General features: G+C 39.0%; 1 protein-coding gene across 1 annotated transcript in view; it reads right to left on the bottom strand.

The window, feature by feature from the left end:
• KIF26B (kinesin family member 26B) overlaps nt 1–13,975 on the bottom strand; it is a 335,272-nt gene extending 321,297 nt beyond the window's left edge. Inside the window, exons 1-2 of the mRNA XM_081318941.1 lie at nt 13,797–13,975; nt 12,385–12,786 (exon numbers count right to left, since the gene is read on the bottom strand). Of these exons, the coding sequence (XP_081175067.1) occupies nt 12,385–12,786; nt 13,797–13,862 (468 nt within the window). The 5' untranslated portion in view covers nt 13,863–13,975. The remainder of the gene's footprint in view (nt 1–12,384; nt 12,787–13,796) is intronic.
• Between the last annotated feature and the right edge of the window lie 7,461 nt (nt 13,976–21,436).

The raw sequence follows: 21,436 nt of genomic DNA, 5'->3' as shown, positions 1-21,436 counted from the left end.
TATCTTATCAAGTAGTAGGTTGTGATCTACTTTATCAAATGCCTTACTGAAGTCCAACTAAATTATATCTACAGCATTCCTCTGGTCCACTAGTTTTGTCACTTGGTCAAAGAATGCAATAAGATTTGTCTGGCATGATCTGTTTTTGACAAACCCATGTTGGCTTTTAGTGATAACTTTGTTTGCATCAAGGTGTTCGCTGATTTCTTGTTTGATTATCTTTTCCAGAATCTTCCCAGGTATTGAGGTCAGGCTGATAGGTCTGTAGTTTCTTGGATCCATTTTTTTCCCTTTTTTGAATATGGGAACTACAACAGACTGTAAAGTGTAATATTGCCTCTAGAAGCTTGGTTGGTTCCACACACTTTGCCTTAATCAGATAAATTAGCTGGAAATTATAGGCATTAAGCATTGACTTCTCCACTGAACTAGAACTGGCTAGGGAATTCTGGGAGTTAACGTTCGTACATCTTAAAGATGCTGAGACTGAGAAACACTGAAGTAGACATCACTAACTTTAAAAAGATTTCTCTGAATGAAATCTTACTGGACTTTTGAATGAAAAATCCTTGAGTTGTGACTAGAAGAGAAATAGGCAGCCAGCTTCTAAAAATAAAAATAAGATTCTACTTAAGGATACACACATGAGAATATTTATTGCAGAGCAGCAGCTCATCAAAAGATAATAATAAATTCCTGCAGGGATAAAAGTTGTGGATAGAAACTCACTGGTTGACTTTGGGGCAGGATTATTGTTGGGACAGTGTAAACTGTTCCCCCATGCTCTATATGCGTTCCCTTGAGCTTCTGAAAATATAAATCTAACTATTAAATAAAAATGAATAGGTAACTTACAAAAAATCTTCCTGAATTGCTCCACTTCCAAGTGTAAATAAGGAGATCATCTGATTAAATCAAGACACTTCACATCAAGACACTAGCAAAATGAAGAAGATTCCAGCTGGCCTCTCTTGCTGACATATTATCTCATTCTCTATAGAGAAGTACATTTCTTTTAGTAATTTTTGACTTAACTAACATTAACATTCAAAACAAGCATTCTGTGCCTGCATTTTAAAATGACATAATCCTAGGTATGATCAACCTCTTTAAGCCTCTGACATGTAAGTAGGAAGACTAAGGTATTACACAATACTCACTCAAACTAATCAGCTTATAATATGGACACAAGGCTTCCAGTTACTTCCCTGAGATACTTAAATTTTGTTCAGCCTGTTTCAAACTGAACCAGCTCAATTCGCAATATATATTTAGCCTTTGTTTTCTCAGTGCTTCAAACACATGCAGAAACCAGACCTGAATAAAAATCCATGGCATAATGGTTCTGCAAAGAGACACAGCAAGCTGTCAATCTGTTTGGTTGTTTGGAACCATCCCAATCATCTAGTGTTCCAAAAATAATCCAGGATATTACTGCTGATGCAGCTGACTTGGTGTGAATCTTCTACACCCCACCCCCTTATAAAAAAAACCTATCTTTTGACAATCCAGTGAATTGGGCAGGTTGCCCAGTTTATAGAGCTGCTGACCCAGATTTGAGAAAGATTATGCATTCAATGAAGAACAAAAAATCATTGTAGAATAATTCTTCAATGAAATTCTCTTCTCACTCTGAAAACTAAATGTTAACAATTTTCTAATGAAAAAGAATGCAAACATTTAGGAGAAGAAAAGATATGGGACAATTGGTAAAACTGACTGTAGCTCATTGGAATTATAACCAAAAACATATAGCAAAAATCCAGATCAGGGAAAGCTGAGCAAAAATCTAATCAAAGCAAAAGTTCTTTATAAAAATCTTACTGATTTTAGTAATCATAGCCAAACAAAAAGATACAATCTGAAAGAGTTATACTGGCATTTCCTAACATATTTTTTAAAATCATAAAATATTTTTCTGTTGAATACTTATTCCAAGAGAAGAGAAAATTAATACATAATACTTATTATATGAATAATTGTTATTTTAAGAAGAGGCTTTAAAAAGCACTATGGAGGTTAAAAAAATAATCTTTAGAAAATTCAGTTAGCATATATGCAACTGAAAAATATTCTGTCCATAATTTTGTGCGTTGGTATTATGACCTATTCTGCAAATACAATAGGCTAGTTATTGCTGCCTAAAGTATACAGACATAAAGTATTACAGACATCTTCTGAAACGGAGACAAATTATTGCTCCCAGCTATTTAAATTCACACTTCTAATGCAATAATTCTATTTGGACTGACAGATATTTTTGCACTACAAAATTAAGTCTCTATAAAATCTGGCTATGTTTATTCACAAATTAAACATCTAGAAGTTCCATTATTTTGCCATTTGCTAAGCTATTGTCTCATCTCAGCTAGGAATATCTCTAAGTACCAATAAGTGGGAAGGGAACTGACTTCCATTATATTAGCAACAGGATTTTTTCTATTTTACAATACTGCGCACTACTGACAAAGCAAAAGATGGAGGTAAATATTTGCACCCCTACTAGCTTTTTAACAGAGGACACAAAAAGGATGCTGTGGGGCGCTATGGTGTGTGTGTGTGTGTGTGTGTGTGTGTGTGTGTGTGTGTATGCATTCCTGGATGAAATAAAAACCAAATAAAGAAAATTATGAAAGAAATAAAAAATGAGTATGGATGGTTTCCATAAAATATGCTTTCTTATAGGGGACAAAATCAGATCTTTCCACCCACATTTATCTTTGGGACTTTGCAGAGTGAAGGATATGCACAAATGAGCGACAGCGTTATCTCCAGATGGTGAGAACAATCCTACATATATCAGTTCACAGGGGAATAACTACAGGAAAAAAAAGTATCTCCATCTTCTGAGAAGCTATTTGGTTGGTCATTGTGAGAAACAAAATCTGGACCAAGAACAGCCTTAGGAACTTTCTGTAGGATTCCTCTTGTGTTCTCATAACAGTAAGATCATTTCTTTTGTTCCTCCAGAAAACATGTTAACTGAAGAATAACTATAGCTTAGCTTCTTGTTAAATATATATTTTAACTGAACATACTTTATATCATGTGCATTTATCAGTAAAAGAAAAAGAAGACATATTCCTTTCCCCAGAAACTTGCCAGGGGATAGAGATGAAATAGTTAAATTAATATATGAACTTCCATCATTAGAGGTTAGCTATGTGCTACATAACCATAGTTCCTAAATTCTCTTCCTGTTGACATATTGTGAGTAAACGTTTTGTGTGTTAAAGTTAACGTTCCACACTTCAATGATAACTATGAGCTAGTCAAATGGATGCTTGTTCCAGGTCAAACATTAAATTTTCTGTACAAAATATAACGCCTGGCTGCATAATTTCATGTCTAAGGATCAGTCAGATCACAAAACAATAAAAAAGCATTTGGTTCACATATACTCATACTTCAAAGTACACAGAAAGATACATATGCACTACATATTTAAGAAATACTAAAAGCTATGCTTTTATATATCTCATGGATTTTTCACGTTTACTGTTGCTGTACCTTCAACTATACAAGTGAAGTGCATTTTAAATAAGGAATAAGTGCAACATTTAAAACATATATTGCTATCTAGGTTTATAAAGGACTTTTGCTGACAAGTTATTAGAGCTAATGAAATTTCTATACTGCTCTCAGCAGGAGTCAACAAAAAAGCTAAATCAGCTAGATTCACAAATGATGAATGGACAAGAACATAGACTTGATCATTCTTTCAATAATGCTACAAATTCTCATAACTGTGTAGTGGCAGCAATGTAGTCAAAAGTCTCTACTTATTCTAAATATAGTAGGTTATAAATTTCAGTCATTGAACATATTGTTATGCAGTCTGTCCCTCTTCAGTGCTCCCCAGATGTGTTGGCTTATAACTTCCAGATTTTTAAGTGAACACAGCCAAAACTATTATATGAACACATCTGCTCAGAACTTTGGTTAATTAAAAACTACCCAATGTTTTCCTTGGCCCATAAAAGGAGAACATGTAAAACATGCCATCTTGGACAACTGCAACAAAAAGGATCAGGAGAAAACAGGAGTGAAACACAGTCATACTACCCCTTTTAAGTAAGATCTCTAAGAAGTCCCAGTTCTAGTGACTTAATATGGGAGGGGAAGGAAGACTCTAACTATTTTGATCATTTTCAATTTCAAATCATTTCTAAACCTATAGTGTGCCCCACCACACATAAATATAGTTGCCATTTCAATTTCAAAAGATCAGACACACCTTAAATGTTTTTAAATCATGGTTTCTACCGATATATTTGTTTTGCTTTCCTTTCTATTATATTATCAAGATGGCTTCCATGCCATTGTCCCAAAATATTCTGACAAAATTGCTGAAGTCTAATTCCCCAGAAATGTCGCCGCCTAGAATGAAGAAATAACCATAGATCTTTAATGCACATATTACATAATGTTCAAATCCCCCATGCAGCATTTGCGGGAGCTAATGAGCCCTTGAAACCCCCCGTTGGTGGACACCCAGGCTCTCCAAATCTTTATCATGAAATTTTACCATTTAAATTGTTCAGAAACCATAAAAAAAATAAAGCTGACAAAGCACCAGCCTGTAGGACTAACTTTTATTTTCTAGAAGCCCTTAATTTCTATAAATCACACAAAATAAAAATGCTGGGCAGCTGCTTCCTGGCAATTGATTTGTCAATGTCCCAACAAAAAGGGGAGAGGATGATAACGAGTACCCTACAACTTAGAGCAGAAATAGAATGGAATACTCTTCCCTTCCAATAAATATAGGTTGCATTTGGGTAATGCCATATATATTATAGCTGCTATAGCAGTCTAGCATATTCTACAAGGGCAAAGGCAATGGTCTGACTGACTAACTTGCAACAGCTTTTAAAATGAGACATTCTTCAAGGTAATTCTGGCTTAATATTCACGAGTAATTATTCCCACCTTGTTCTCCCCATAAACAGGAGTGGCTACACTACTTCTTCCCACAGGAAGAAAGTATATACAGGTGGTCCTCGACTTACAACAGTTCATTTAGTGACCGTTCAAAGTTACAACGGCATTGTAAAAAGCGACTTATGTCCATTTTTCACACTTGCAACCTTTGCAGCATCCCCCACGGTCACGTGATTTACATACAAATGCTTGACAACTAGTTCATAGTTATGACAGCTACAGTGACCTTCTGACAAGCAAAGCCAATGGGAAAGCCAGATTCCCTTAACAACCGTGTCACTAATTTAACAACTGCGGTGATTCGCTTAACAAATGTGGCAAGAAAAGTTGTAAAATTGGAGCAAAACTCACTTAACAAATTTCTGACTTAAGTCATAAATTCTGGGCTCAATTGTGGTCATAATTCGAGGACTACCCGTAGTTGCCCATTTGAGGCAGGGCTCCTGACTTTTCGTTCCCAAACAAGGCAAACATAAGAAAACAATTTTAATCCCAGCTTTAACCCTGACGTCAGGAAAGAGGCAGAACAAAAGCGTTTGCTAACACTCAGCCTTAGGATGGTTATTATAGATACTCTGGCACCCTTACTATTTCATGCACCGGATACGTGTGACTGTCACACATTTTTAGCAATAGTTTTTGTTTTTTTAAACTTTTGCATTTTATAATTGTGACATTTAGATACTGTTAGATCACTTTCACTGCATCATGTCATTCTTTTTTTTTTCTTCTGTGTACATTCTGCGTCTATCTTTACGCATTAAATGAAACTTTCTTAAATGGGGATCCTTCAGATAGCCACACCAAATAGGATTTCTGGAAATGCCCATCTCAATGCATCTGAAGGACGCTAATTCAGAAGTAGCAGCAGTATTTTTGGTGCTCGGTGCCTTCATGCAGACTCTAACTGCTGACCCAGCAAACCTTATGATAAATGACTTGCTTTAATGTTGTTGCAGTCACAGGTTGCAACTCAAAGGGACCTTTCTTTACATTCAACTTTTTGTGCGCGTGTGTTGTCATTTACATATTTGGAGATACCAGCTCTTAGATGTTGATAAAAGAAACGATCGAATTTGCTGTGCAAACACGTAGCATCCCATTCAGAAATTTAGGGTCATCTGTATTTTATTTCAAAGAGTGCCATAAATAAACAGTGATAAGTGAAACTGAACAAACAAATGTTAGGGAACCTTCAAAAGCAGTATTTTAACTTGATGCTTGTTGATTTAAACCACCAAAAACAATCGCTTCAAGTGCCTATGTAAATATTGCCAGTTGATAAACATTCGGGCCTGACGCTGCAAGCCAACTGCCATTCTGTCTCATTCATTCAACCTACTGGCCCAGCCACATTTACAAGGTTACTATGGAAGAGAGCAATGCTTACTAAAGTCCCTAATGAAGCTCTTGGACTTGTTAAACATTTCATGGAATGCCAGTGATATTCCAATCCTGCTGCTTTGAAAGGCAAACTGTAGTGGGGGGTATATTTCACTAAACTGCTCAAAATCCAATCCAAATAAAGAACCAATTGTTCAGAGAATGACATTACATATGCAGAGCTGTTCTCATAATCCCCCAAAAACCTCTCCCACAGTGTTTAATTTCTAAAACGAGAGATGCTGTGGTTCATCTCTGCCTTAATGTCATGAGTCCAGCTTTGGAACCTCTTTCTGTAACTAGAGACAAAGGAGCTTTGCAATGGTTATTTATTGATTTGAGGGAGCTACATTCAATAGGTAGGTAGGTAGGTAGGTGGGTGGGTGGGTGGGTAGGTAGGTAGATAGATAGATAGATAGATAGATAGATAGATAGATAGATAGATAGATAGATAGATATAACCTTTATTATCATTTTTTACTGTGGCACACATTAAAAATAAATTTTAGTTTAGCTCTCGAAGTGTACACGTACATAACACACATTAAAACATACTATATACAACATATGTATAGACCTACACCCTTACATATAAATATTAATCACTGTTCATCTTGAATGCATAACAGAAGGAGGAAACTTTAGAGTTCACAAGGTTAATACGGTATGGAACAAAACTGTGACTGAATCTGGATGTTTGCTTCGGATACCACGGAGTCTCGCCCCCAGAAGCTAACAAAGAAATATATACCCAAAGCCACTAACTTTTTCCCGTTTTCTGTTTGGGTTTTCAAAGCCAGAATCTTTCGAACAAAGTCACATGTCTTTCAACCACAAGACATGTACACTTTCAAAGCTCCTAGATGTTAAAACTCTAGAACTGGAAAAAGAAAAGAAAGCCGGATTTCAGGGAGACATTATAATCTATCCTGTTCTCTGCTGTTACTTAACACTAATGTGTTGCTTGTGCAATACAATTATTCAGAGTCTGCATTTAAAGGGTTAAGATGCTCTTATTTATCTAAGTGTTTGGCCCATTTTTCCCCCACAGGTATTTTAATTGTTTTTGTTTCCTTATTATTTCATTCTAGATTACAAAATGCCTTGGTGTCCTACTGGCAGAAAGGCAGGGTATAAACAGAAATAATAAATACTGTAGTGCTATATAGAAGCATTAAAAATATGATAAGTCAACCTGCAATCCAAAGGGGAAAATCAACTCTTAAGACCTGTGTCTTGCATTTGTAACAAGCTTCAAAACCGATAGTTCAAACTGCCCTTCACATAAGGAACAGAAATTAATTAAACTGAGGGAAAGCAAAGCATCCCGCACGCAATCTCCTCAAGCTTGTTTCATAGCAATACCATTTTCTTAGCTGTGTGGGGTCTTTGGTGTTCTCTGAGCTTGGTTGTTTTCTTACAATCAAGCTCAGAGAGCACCAAGGACCCCACAGTTCAACCCTGAACTACAAATAATGTCTTATATTGGTCTTAGCTGGGTATCACATATCTTCAATCTGAACTGGCCCCTTGTTCCCCTTAAAGTGCACTCAACAGCAGGTGTGCCAAGACTTTGTTTTGCACAATCATTATAATCTGTGCAGTGGCATAACTGACTGCACGTTTCTGAGTGACATATATGAAATTCACCATATGTACCGTATGTATCCTAGGAAACAATATATTCCCTGTGTTTCTGTATCCTTATTAGATGACAAACTTTACAGTCCCAGATAATAAAGGGATGACAGTCGGAAAGCTCTCACCTGAATAATATTAAACATTTCCTTGTGTTGTGTAGCACTTGCCCTTAAAAGAGTGATGATTAATTGGTTTATTTTGTATGAAATAATATTGTTCCAAAATGATATTCTTCTATTATATTTAGTGTAGTTTAGCTAATTGCTGAAATCAAGATTGTGTAAAGTCATTCAAAAGCAAGAAATTGCTGACTTTATAATAGGACCAAAGGGACGAAATTAGAACTGAACTGTGTATAATCATACATAGTATATAGTAATGATGGAAGGGAAAGGGATCCTTGCAAATTTAACTCCGCTAGATGTTGCTGACTATAAGGGATGGTGGTCATCTATGTTTCGAGGCCATGAGCCAGCACTGTCTGAACACATTTTTGCGGTCATGTGACTAGCATGATGTTGTGAAGCACTGTTTTTCCGCACCATACCTATTTATCTATTTAAATTTGCATGCTTTCAAATCACTGCGTAGGCAGGAGCTAGAAGACAAGTGGTAACCCCACTGCGCGACGCTCAAGTTATAATCCTCATAATACTATAAGGATTATGTTTAATGGCTTTTTAATTTTTGTATTCAATTTTTATTGTGTATTACCCTGTTCACCGCCCTGAGTCCTTCGGGAGAAGGGCGGTATAGAAATCAAATTATTAAAATTATTAAATTAAATTATTATAATTATACTATAATTATATTATTCTTTATTATTATTATTATTATACTATAAGGTATGGCATGAGAACTGTTACTCCTATGTTCTACATTCCATGAGATGAACATGCATTAATTCTCTAGATATGGACAAAGCAGGACCTTGTCACCCATCTAAGCAACTTACATTTGCCACATATACCAATGTTCTAAATTTCCACCAGTGTTACGTATCATAATTATAATATGGTACACAAAAGCTATGACTTTCTGACAATGCTTGTTTTCACTACCCATAACCCAGAGATCATATTTACTGCAGACATTTATGCTAGTACTTCAGTTTTCCCCAACTTAGTGTGTTCCAGATGCTGGCTCAAAAATCTAAAAATTGCAGTGTCAAAATATTTGGAAGAATCAGCTTTGGAAAATTGGGTCTGACATATTTCCCTTCTGATATAATCAACATAGCATTGAGAGCAACTTGGGTTAACTCCAACTCTAACCTTAATCCAAAAATCCATCCTCTTTAACGTAACCGCTGGTAATTTTGTTTTTAATTTCAAACTTCTTAACCTACATTTCATAATTAAAAACAAATCCCAATATGCGACCAAAGTCATCCTGTCTAATTAGATAATCTTTATTGTCATTTTTTTACTGTGGGCACAACAGCACACACCAAAAATGAAATTTAGTTGCCCACTCTCAAAGTGAATTGCATTAGAAATTATGATAAAATATGATGCCAGTGTCACAGAGAAATAGCTATAGAAAAGATGACATTGTGGCAGAAATGTTATTAAACTAGATTATAGGACAATAAACTACAGAATAAAACTATTTTTAAAATGTAAAATTATACCGGCAAAATGCTGAACTGAGCAAGCGATGGATGCTCTCAGTGGCTATCATGATCATTATTAACTGTAAAATTAATTAAAAAGAAGCCTGCATAACAGATATATACTGTACCACACAGAAAATTTAAGTCAGCAATCCTATTATTTTTCCAGATTGAAAAATTCATAGGAATGGTTGGTGGAAGCCATGAAATAAAGAGATGTCTGCTACTTCTAAGCAAGACTGTGATAGACATACACAAAGTATTAAAATGCACAATCTTAATATCAAGAAAAGTACACGTTTTCAAGCTCATTTGTAAAATACAATTCAGAAAGCTGGACATTTTTTTAAAAAAAGCTGAAGAAAAATGTATGTCCTTGAATTATGGAAAAACGTGCTGAGAACACCAAGGATTGTAAATGAGCATCATGGAACACAGATGATGTAAAACTAGTTTGTTCATGGAATGCCCTAAAACAAAGCTAAGGCTTATAATGGGAAGCAAGAGAGAACATCCTGATACTTGATAAAATTAAAGTCACTAAAAAAGAGGTCAACAGAAGACAGCGGCTATGTATTATCACTGATAAAACAAGCATGGCCTTACAAGAATAGAAAGAAGCAGTTACTGAAGGACAATCCTAAAAAATGATGTCCTCTGACTCATAAAAGCAACTGAACAACCATGTCCTCCACTGAACTCAAATGAACACACCTCTGAGTAGCCCTGAACAGGATCACACTACAAAGCATTCATGTCATTACACATAGTAGCCCTAGACTTACAACTGCAATTGAGCCCAAAATTTCCATTTCTAAGCAAGGCAGTTAAGTGAGATTGTCACAATCTTTTTTCACAATTGTTAAGCAAATAATGTAATTGTTAAGCAAATCTGGATTTCTCCATTGACTTTGCTTTTCGAAAAACCTGGTTAGGTTACAAATGTGATCACATGACCCCAGAACAGTGGAACTGTCATTAATACATGCCATTTGCTAAGCGCCCAAATTTTGATCACATGACCATGGGGATGCTACAATGGTTCCAAGTGTGAAAACTGGTTATAAGTCACTTTTTTCATTGTCATAACTTTGAACAGTCACTAAAAGAATGCTTGCAAGTCGAGAACTACCTATAGTACTAAACCGTGTATGGAACAAATTGTATGCTGTTAATGCAGATTTACACATTTCAAAATCTCAAATACTGCTCCAAATAAATATCTCTTCTATGCATTTTGTATATTAAAATTTACAAATGTTCAATGTTTTTTGCTCCACGAGTGCTGTTAAGCCATGATTGCTGTAACATCTGCTATGAATTCAGTAGATAGTAAACTATGGATTTTTCATTAAGCTGAAAAATCTATATTTGAGTTAAAGACTGTAGGAATGAACTATTATTAATATTCATCCAAGAAAATGCTGCCTGTACATGAAGCTAGTTTGTTGACGAAAAGATCAGTCTAGAATTTTTCTTCCTGACATCTAGATTAGTATAGTAAAATGCATTCATTTAGTAGATAATATCCGCCCAGAACCACACTGTCTCAATGAAACTTAGTCCTCATCATTTGATATCTATAGACTAAAGGAATCTTAACTGTAGCTGCTATCATCACATATTTAATTCTGAGTTAGCATTCATACTATCAGGATTATAGAAATAACTAATAAAAACAACTATTGGAAGAGGCCAAACTTAAGAAGGGAAGGTTTAAATCTGAAGTTCTTGCAGATACAGAGCTGGAGGACTTGCCAACGGAACCTTCCATTGTTAATTACTGAGATCAAAAATCAGCATAAGGTAACTTGCAAAGTGTGTATTCCATTCAAAGAGAAGACTGTGAGAAGCGGTAACTTGCCCAGGGCTATTCCAGGATTAACCGCAACCAGATTAACCACAACCACTGCATATTGACAGCATTTCCAGCAAATTGTTTATCTCTTGGGCCATACAATCATCACCTACATACGCAATAGGCATGAGTTATACATAGCAGCTAAAAAGCCTACTAAGGTTGTAGGTAGGAGACATATGGATTTCTGGTCGCTGAGGAATTACAATTCCCTTTGTTGGAGCCCCCCGGGAGTTGTAGTTGACAAACCATGGGTCTTTGGGATCCACATTGCAATGTTAATTCACAAGTGCCTAAAGGGTGCTTATAAAGAAAAAACAAAACTTAACGCCCAACATTTCACGGCTTGGACCACTTGTGCCCAAAGGACTACCTTCTTAGTGATCGCGGGTCCACTCTCCTACAGCTTTTACCACCTCCCAATGGTCCTTCAGACCTGGCGTGGGTAAATCAACTCGGGTTCTCTAACCCAGCGTTTCCCAACCTTAGGAACTTGAAGATGCGTGGACTTCAACTCCCAGAATTCCCCAGCCAGCATAGCTGGCTGGGGAATTCTGGGAGTTGAAGTCCACGCATCTTCAAGTTCCTAAGGTTGGGAAACGCTGCTCTAACCTTCAGGATGACGGCAGTGCTTTGACTTGCAGCCCCGACCCAGCTGGAAAGCGCATCAGTTTGCTCAGGGCTGCTGGAGCAAAACCGAGGGGCGCTCCATTCCCACCACCCACCACCCCCACCCCCACCTTGAACGCCAGCCTTGCCGTGCAGGAGGTGACCCGGGCTCCTCTCGCGGTTAGCCCGTCCCGCTCCGTTCAGGCAGCCCGAGACGGCATGAGCCGAGAGAGGGCGGCGGCGGCGGCCCGCAGCTCCCTCCCTCCCCCCTCCCTCCCTCCCTCCCTTCCTTCCTTCCTTCCTTCCTTCCTTCCTTCCTTCCCCGGCCACTCACCTTGGGACTGTAGGGCCCCGGGATCAGCAGCTTGAGCGCCTGTCTCTTCAGCTCCACCAAGCGGGCGTTGCAGTTCTCACACCACACGCCGCGATCGGAGCCCGGGGAGGAGCCTCCTCCGCTGCCGGACCCGGGCGAGCCGGTGCCGAAGCCGGGTGAGCCCCCTAAAGAGCCCGGAGAGCTGGTGCCGATGCCCGGGGAAGCGGGGCCTGGAGAACCGCTGAAGGAGCCAGGCGAGGAGGTTCCCGAGCCAGGCGAAGGGGTGCCCGAGGAGCCCACCACAGAGCCGGCTCCTTCTGGGGCGGGGCGGTTGCTGGACCGGGACTCCTCGTAAGCTTTCCTGTACCAGCTTTCCGGCGAGAAGGGCGCCGCGGGTTTGGTGGGGGAGCAGGAGTCGTTCACCTGAGCGGAGAGAAGGAAAGGGGAGCGGATTAAAAAAAAGTGGGGGGTGGGGGGGGGAAGCGGACGAGCCAAGTGCACCTATCGATCCATCAGACCCGGGACTAGCAATCACAATAGCCCCGAGCAGGCGAAAAACGCCCCACACCTCTCCCTTCTCTTTTTTTTTTAAATTTTTTAAATTTTATTAAATTTATTATTTAAAAACATTGGACACGGTACAAACGGACTGACAAACCTTCTTGTCTACAATATTCATATATATATATATATATATATATATATATATATATATATATATATATATATATATATATATATATGAATATTGTCTACAATATTCATATATATATATATATATATATGGTGTAAAATACACTTAAATACACTTAAGATACAAATCAGTTAAGTATAATACCTCTCCCTTCTCTTGATTTCCACTCAAGGAGACCTCGAGGGCGATTTTCCATAGAAAATGGGGAAGGGGGGGCTGTCCTATGCACAAACCTTCCCAAGGAGCCCAGATGAGTGATAACTCTCTTCTCTTCCGATTCCCACCCCCTCCTCCTTTCCACCAACCTCCCCCCCCCTCCCCGGCGCGGCCGCCCTTTACTTCCTTCGCCCGAGTCAGGACTGACCGTAGCTCCCCTTGGAAGGAAAGGCATCCCGACGTATTGTGCAAACACCGCTACCTCAAAAGGAGGTCTCGAGCGATGAAATGGAGCCCGGGGCTGCAAAAGTTCGCCACGGGCACCGGGAGTCTGCAGCTCCAGGGAAAAGGAACCTGCCCAGATTTATTTCACGCAATTTTCTGACGACGGAGCAGACCTTGCCCGATTTGATATATAACCAACTGCACCTTGATTGGAAACATGCCGCCTAAACTGGCTGCTTAGATCCCGCTTGCGAGGCTGCGAGGCTACCCCCTTTTGTGTGTAAAAAAAAACACCCCCCAAAAAACCCCAGACTGGTGTCAAGCATCCTCGTATGCCCCGACTTGAGGACTAACTTACCCCATATTTCCTGTTTCGGGTGGTGACTGCAATTCTCTCTTTATTGCCAGCCACCGAATTCATCATGATCTTTGTGCACGCGGGAGAATGCCTTGAAAATGTATATCCAATGGGGATTCTCCAAATCCAATAAAGGTTCACACCGGCTAAAATCAATTGTGCGTAGGTGCTTTTTTTTTCCTTTTCCCGTCCCCTTTCTCCCTCCAAAATCCTTGAGCCCCCCCCCAAAAAAAAGCCGGACCAAACCTCAGACCACCAGAATGAGGGTCCGCGAGAATGTCTTTGCTTCAGATCCTTTTTTTGTCTTCATTGTCTTCTATCTCGTTTAAGCTTTCTTTGCGCAGAAATCCAAAGGGTCAGCGTTTTCCCTCCCCGATCGCCAACGCCAGTTGCCCCCGATAACCATTGCCATCCGAGGTAGATTTTTAGGAAAGGCGAGAGAGGAGCAGAGAGAGAGAGCCTGGGTGGTTTGCTCGAAAGCGGAGACTGCTCCGCGATTTTTGCAGCGCGGGTTAACTTGTTTCCTTTCGCCAGCGTTTGCAACGGAGTTAGAAGAAATCGTCCAAAAATCTCGGGATCCAGATTCGGGGAGGAGCCTCCGAGTTCCTTGCAGCCAATATCTTTCTGCCCATTTTTTGCCTGACAGTTTTGTAAAGGAAAAGGGAAAGCAACTGGCTAGCTAAGCGGCACGCCTGGAGCCGTAGAGGAGCTGTAAAGCAATGCCTTCAACAGCTGCCTTTGAAGGCTGGGCAAGCGAGGCCGGCGCGTAACTGCAGGCGGCTTGCTACTGTTGCTTGACCTACAGAGATTGATTTGCAGCATCGCTCCGGTGGCACTGGGGATTTAAAACATGAAGAAGAAGAAAAAAACAAACTCTCCCTCTTTAAGACGAGGAGAGGTCCTTGTCTCCATCAAAACAGCCGTGCATAGTTAAGAGCTTCCTGGATAAGATTGTAGGTCTGAGTTCTGCATGTGCAAGCTTGAAAGAAGTAGGCAGTGACAATCTCCGGTCAAGGCTCTCTTTCATGTGGTAGGGGATGCTATATTATTTTGGAAGTAAGACCAAGAAGGTTACCAAGAAAACTTGCAAAATCTTAAATATGAGGCTTTGTCTCTTTTGTTTTACTCATCTGTTCTAAATTTTGACAGGTTTTTCCCCCCAAAAAAACTATTAAAGAAAATTGCATTTCTGCACAGTTGGGTGAATATGCTGCTTCAATTAGGGCAGATTCCTATTTGGTTAAAAAGTATTTTTGAAATTGTTCATACATAGCTTTCTCTCTCCCCACCCTTTCCTAACCCCCTCTAACTGGAGAGGGGGGAAAGCCATTCTGTTAACAATGGCCATTTTGATGGCAAATGGATTCAGGTGGAGGCAAACCCATCTAACCAAGATATCTTCAGATATTTTGCAATGCATTTTCTTTGTTCTGGATCCAGGTTATAATCAAGTATAATTTTGGCTGTGTGAACATTGGAGAGCCATGGCTAAGAATATGCCTAGAGACAGAGGGAGGGACACCCTGCAAGACACAGCATTTCTGCCTATGTAAACTTTGCCCTTATGTAGACCTTGGGTGAAATTCACATTCCATTATGTGCAATCATGAGAAAGAGAAAGACATTGTGTGAAAATTCAGAAGACACACAATGCTTGAAATTCTCAATTTATTTTCTCCACCAAATCTGCACAGAATTCTAATAGCCTTGGGTAAATGGGGATGATAAATTGGCTTCCAGCCTAACCTCTCCTGTTAAGATTGTGAAATATGTGGTGCATTTATTTTTTCCATACGTCATCAAAGCCTTTAGGCCCACCTATGCATTCCAGTGACCACATGGAAAATATCTGAAATTGCTCCATCTGGCACCTGTTACAATATTAATGCTTAGCATTTATATCGTTTTAGTTTTCAAAGCACTTCATGCTCATTGTTTCCATGAATGTTATGGACAATTTGGTGCATTCCTTATGTTTTGGATGTGACTCTCAGTCCAACTTTCATTAGGTTAGAATGAAAGTCGATATCCAAAATATCTGAAAGACCCCCACATTTCCTACAAGTAGATTAAGAGAGGGTTTGCAAGCTGGCAAGATCATAATGAGCCATAGATTTTCTGCTTCAGCACTAGGATGCTTATTATTGCAGTAGATATCCCATGTTACTGGGTAGGCATTCTGAGGAATCAATTCACTAGGGACCAGGCTGATTATTTCCATGTAGAAAACAATTGAATTTCTTTTGGCATATTTGAATGGGTATAAGGTAAAGGTAAAGGTTCCCACACACATGCGTGCTAGTTGTTTCCAACTCTAGGGGCCGGTGCCCATCTCCGTTTCAAAGCCGAAGAGCCAGCGCTTGTCCGAGGACGTCTCCGTGGTCATGTGGCTGGCATGACTAGACACCAAAGGCGCACAGAACGCTGTTACCTTCCCACCGTAGTGGTCCTTATTTTTCTACTTGCATTTTTATGTGCTTTCGAACTGCTAGGTTGGCAGAAGCTGGGACAAGTAACAGGCGCTCACTCTGTTACGCGGCACTTGCGATTCGACCCGCCAAACTGCCGACCTTCTGATCGACAAGCTCAGCGTCCTAACCCACTGAGCCACCGCGTCCCTTTGAATGGATATAGGACAAGCAAAATCCATGATTTATTAAATGGTGGCCTAAATGTATAGAGCAATCTTAGCAAAAGATGACAGTTGTTCATTTCTGCATAAATATATATTATATTGTAATAAGACATATAAAGATCAAACTGTTCCCTACGCAAATGACTCAACCAGTCTCTCCCAAAATTTTAGCTAAATGTGGGGAATACATAAAGCAAATAAAAATTGCTATTCCTTAAAGTTAGAACTGTAGATAAAGTTGACAAGTAATACGATGAAGACTGAGCAATGTCAATAACGTCTTCATTCATTGCTACCGTGCGAGTGTGGCTGTGCTTATTCAGTTTTTATCAATAGACAGTAGATTGGACTTCAGAATTCCCGGACAGTACTGGATCTTTCAGAGGTAATCAACGTTATGGACTTACGGTATTTATACTCTTGATTTGGCTCCTTGGAAGCCTTAGTCTGGCTTCTGCTTTAAGCAAAAAATAGACTCAAGTGGGCCTTGAGCTGTTCAGCTGTAATAACGTGAAGTGCAACAACAGACATACACGTTGTAATCCTTGAACAAACAGAAGGGATTTTCTGTAGTTGATCCTAGAGCCAAAGCACCCTAGCTTAGTCACCATGCAGATTGCTGTGCAGGTTGTTCTAGAAGCCACCATCAAAATACACTAGAAACTTTGTCTGCACATGTGCATACATGTTGTAGGCCAAGTTGTAACCCTAACCCATAGAAAACCAGGAACGAGGTTATGTTTAAATGTAAAAGTTGACTTTGAATTTGTGTGTTTATGGCTATTCTGTTTATTTGAAATATTTATGTCCTGCCCACTTTGTAGAACTTGTAGCAAATCAGAATCCATGAAAACAAGATTTGATTTTGATTTGATTTTATTATATTTGTATACCGCCCTTCTCCCGAAGATGAATCCCTGAAGCAAGTTAATTAAAAAGAGAATGATAAACACAGTCAAATAATAATAATAATAATAATAACAACAACAACAACAATAATAATAATAATAATAATAATAATAATAATAATAATAATAATAATAATAATAATAGTAGTAGTAATAATAGTTGGAAAGGACTTTGGAGGTCATCTAGTCCAACCCCCCACTCAGGCAGGAAACCCTATACCATTTCAGACAAATGGCTGTCCAGTCTCTTCTTAAAAACTTCCAGTGGAACCATTCCTTATATGTTTTAGCCTCCAGTCCTCTAATCATCTTTGTTGCTCTTCTCTGTAATAGGCAAACAAGAGGCATGATCAGTCTGTGTGTAACTAAGTCTTGAATGTGAGTGTGAAAAACCAGTTTGTCATTTGGTTGTGAAAAGCGGGTAATATCTAGCCACCAAGGGAAGGTCTCTCTTACAACCCATACAGCATACATCTCCCAGCCTTTGGTTGGCCCTTTATCTGTCCTTCTTGAACCCTGTGAAAAGTGATTCTGAAATAGATCCAGAAAGAGGGTTGTGTTCACATTCAAAATGGAAGCATTTTGCCCTAAATTGTGTATATGGGCCACCTGTTGTGATTATGGCTCTGGTGCCCTGTCTGACTGTGTCTGATGTATATTGACATATCTTTTCAAAATTTGAAAAGTAAGAGAATGCATGTCCTAACATAAGTATGTTGTTTAAAAAACACAAAGACTCTCCAAAACAATAAGAAACACCGAAGTACCAATATGTCTAATACAGTATAGCATTGTACGGTTTGCAGTCACCCATTGTGACCTTTAACCCCCATCTCCATCCCACAGAAGAATGTTAAATGTGCCTCTCAACATCCAAACATTGTCCGGTCCAGTAAGTGAGTTGGGCTGAATGCAGAATACAAGAGCATCCCCCAGTGGAGACTGAAGTATAACATTCAGTCAAGAGGCAAAAAGTGAGCTAAAAGGCAACTCATGACCACAAATGACCCCAAAATTTATGCTGCTAAGTGAGAAGTTTGTTAAGTGAGTTTTGTCTCATCTTACGACTTTCCTTGCCCTGTTAAGTGAATCACTGCAGTTCTTAAATTAGTAAAGTTGTTAAATGAATCTGGTTTCCCCGTTGACTTTGCTTGTCAGAAGGTTGCAAAAGAGGATCTCATGACCCTGGGACACTGTGACCATCATAAATGTGAGTCAGTTGTCAAGCATCAGTATGTAAATCACATGACCCTGGGGATTCTGCAGTGGTCATAAGTGTGAAAAATGGTCATAAGTCACTTTTTTCAATGCCATTGTAATTTTGAAGTCATTAAATGAACTGTTGTAAGTCGAGGACTACCTGTATATCAGTCCACCCTCCCTTTACATCAATCATCATTGCCCCTTCAATAATAGTCTGGAAAAATCTCCAAAAACTAGAACAGATTTTGGTTAAGTAGGACAATTTCTACAATCATTCCTTACACCTCATGAAACTAGCAGTGAAACTCAACTCTTCAAAATCTCTCCTCCCCCTCTCCAAATGAAGGGACTTTTTCCCCAATGATTTTGCTGATCCATCCCATCTTTTTTCTTCTTGGTAATAGTGGAGGTTGGGATAATATAATGTAAAAGGAGAAAAGCTAAGTTAGTGTTGTGGTCAGGGCCGCTTCTAGTGCAATCACTGAGGGGGGAAAGGGAGGCATGTGCCCTGTGTAGTATGGTATTATAGTCTTAATTGGCTTGGATCAGCACTTCTCATGAAGAACAGGCAGGCTTGCATTGTTCTTCATCAGCCCTTTAATTAGCACACAGTTAGATGCCCCTGCCAAACTGCATCTGCTGTGTTAGGGATCGTCAGATTGTGTGCAATGGTATGCTTAGTCATGGGAGATTAGAGACATATGAGAATCAAAGGGGGGGCAGGCAACAGATTGGCCAGCTTGCTTGTAAATTCCAATTTGCAGAGTAGTGCCTTGTTACACACCAGGAAGCATAAGAACAGTAACATCTTGCTGTCCGTTCCCCCTGAAAGTTTGCCGACAAGGAACAGTAAGGATTCATGACTCCAGTTCAAACATGGTCAATCAGGCAATATTTTACAGTTGGCTAATGAAGCAGAAAGCATAAAGTAAAACCTATTTAAATACCAGGTAGATTCATTCCATCATTCAGAAAAGACAAATGCTTAAGGGGAATGAAGCATCTGTCTGTTTATATAGACACGCACACGTACACAAAGGCTCATGAAAACACCACCTAAAGATGAGGTATTCTAAAAACCATTAATTATAAGAAATGTTAATTATAAGACTCCATTGGGTAAATTTTGCAAAATTCTGGGGGGTGTAGGGAACCAGGGTTTATCTAACTGAAAATTGTAAGATCATTTACCATCTGTTTAGCTTAATAGGGAAAGCCAAATGAGAAGCTATAGTGACTTTATTCACATTACCTTCAAGTGTCACATTACTTAATTGGTAGTATTCTAGCTGTCAATTATGCCTAAAATGCACCATTTTAACCAATGTTTGAAACTTCTCTTGGATGGAGCCTTCTTTACATCCTTGTTGTAGCCTGTGACCAATTTGTTTCCATGCCAACAGCAGCCACAACAGGTAGTGTACTATACTAGATTAGAGAGTCTCTGTCTGATGATTTGTGAAACTCTATTGACGCTCCTTGAAGCTGCTTCCAATGGCAAAGTAATGTGCAAGCTAGATGTACATCAGGGCAAGAGTTCAGAAGTGGTGATAACATAACATTAGTTTTCAGCCAATAGAAATTCTTGAATAATTTTTTTTCATTTGTGCAACCATTTTGATCATTTTTTAAAAAAAAAATCAAGCCAGCTTTTTTATTTATTTTATTTATTAGACATTTATGCTGGCTTTATTACTTTATAAGTAACTCAAGGCTGCAAACATACCACAATTCTCCTTTTATTTTCCCTACAACAACAACAACTTGTGACTAGTCTAAAGTCACCCAGCCAGCTTTCATGCCTAAAATGGGACTAGAACTCACAGTCTCCTGGTCTCTATACCACCACCTTAAAAAAATGAACTAGTAGAATTAATGACATGAAAGAAAAAATAATTGTGAAAGGTATATGAAATTGAAATTGCCAGATTTTATTTATATATATATTTTTATTTAGCACCCTTTTGCCAAAACCTAGTTTGCCTGATAATTTGACCAGCTTCCAATTTGCCAACATATAGTGGGAGGTGCAAAGGAGACCTCTAATGTTATTTTGATATTTTTCCATTCACAAGAGAGACAATTTACTGTAATGGGCACCAAGGTGCTATGACACAGCTTCTGTGTACTGCGTAGTTGTATGTCCTTCAAGACTCTAGAATGAGTGCAAATGAAATTTTACGGACAGTTGAATACCCTAAGATGTTTTAAGTGTCTTCCTATGTACTGAATTGGAACTGAGATTGATGGAGGCTCAGGAGTGGATCCTTACTTTTAATTATGGTTAAAATTAATTTTCTATAACCTTTTAACTCCCTTGGTTCTTCAAAATAATTATTGATCTGTTAAAAAAAAGGAAACTGGGAATATGGCCTTGCTCCTGAATTTGTGACCGTCATGCTATATTACAAGGTTAAACTAATAATTGGAAAAAATACAGTGAATACCGATTATCATAGAGTTTGGAATATGAATATCATTTTGTTAATTGAGTATGATGACCATTTGATTCATCTGGAAAAAAAGTAATATGCCTGCAAAATTTCTCACCAAGTTGATGGATTCTAGTCATTGGAAGAGTTTTATTTTGGCTCTTTTTCATACTTTGCTCTTTACCCTACTGTCAGGAAGATTCTACTCCTAAACAGCATTTTCTCAAATTGATCAAGGGAAGTTAGAACATGACATAGTAGCCTATAAACCTTTGCATGACTTACTTTTTATAAAAATGTCCATAAAGTATTTACCTACAAAGCCCTACATGGCATGGGTCTGGATTACCTACGGCAGTACCTGCGTCCGGCGTCAACTTCCCTCCGTCCAGTGCGCTCCCACAGAGTGGGCCTCTTCAGGGTGCCTCCGATCAGAGAATGTCGACTGGTGGCCCCCAGGGG

Source organism: Vipera berus (assembly GCF_964194415.1).
Source record: "Vipera berus genome assembly, chromosome: 1".
In the NCBI taxonomy this organism is placed as follows: domain Eukaryota; kingdom Metazoa; phylum Chordata; class Lepidosauria; order Squamata; family Viperidae; genus Vipera; species Vipera berus.
Note: the sequence above shows the minus strand (reverse complement) of the source record. Positions and strands in the feature narration are given on the sequence as shown.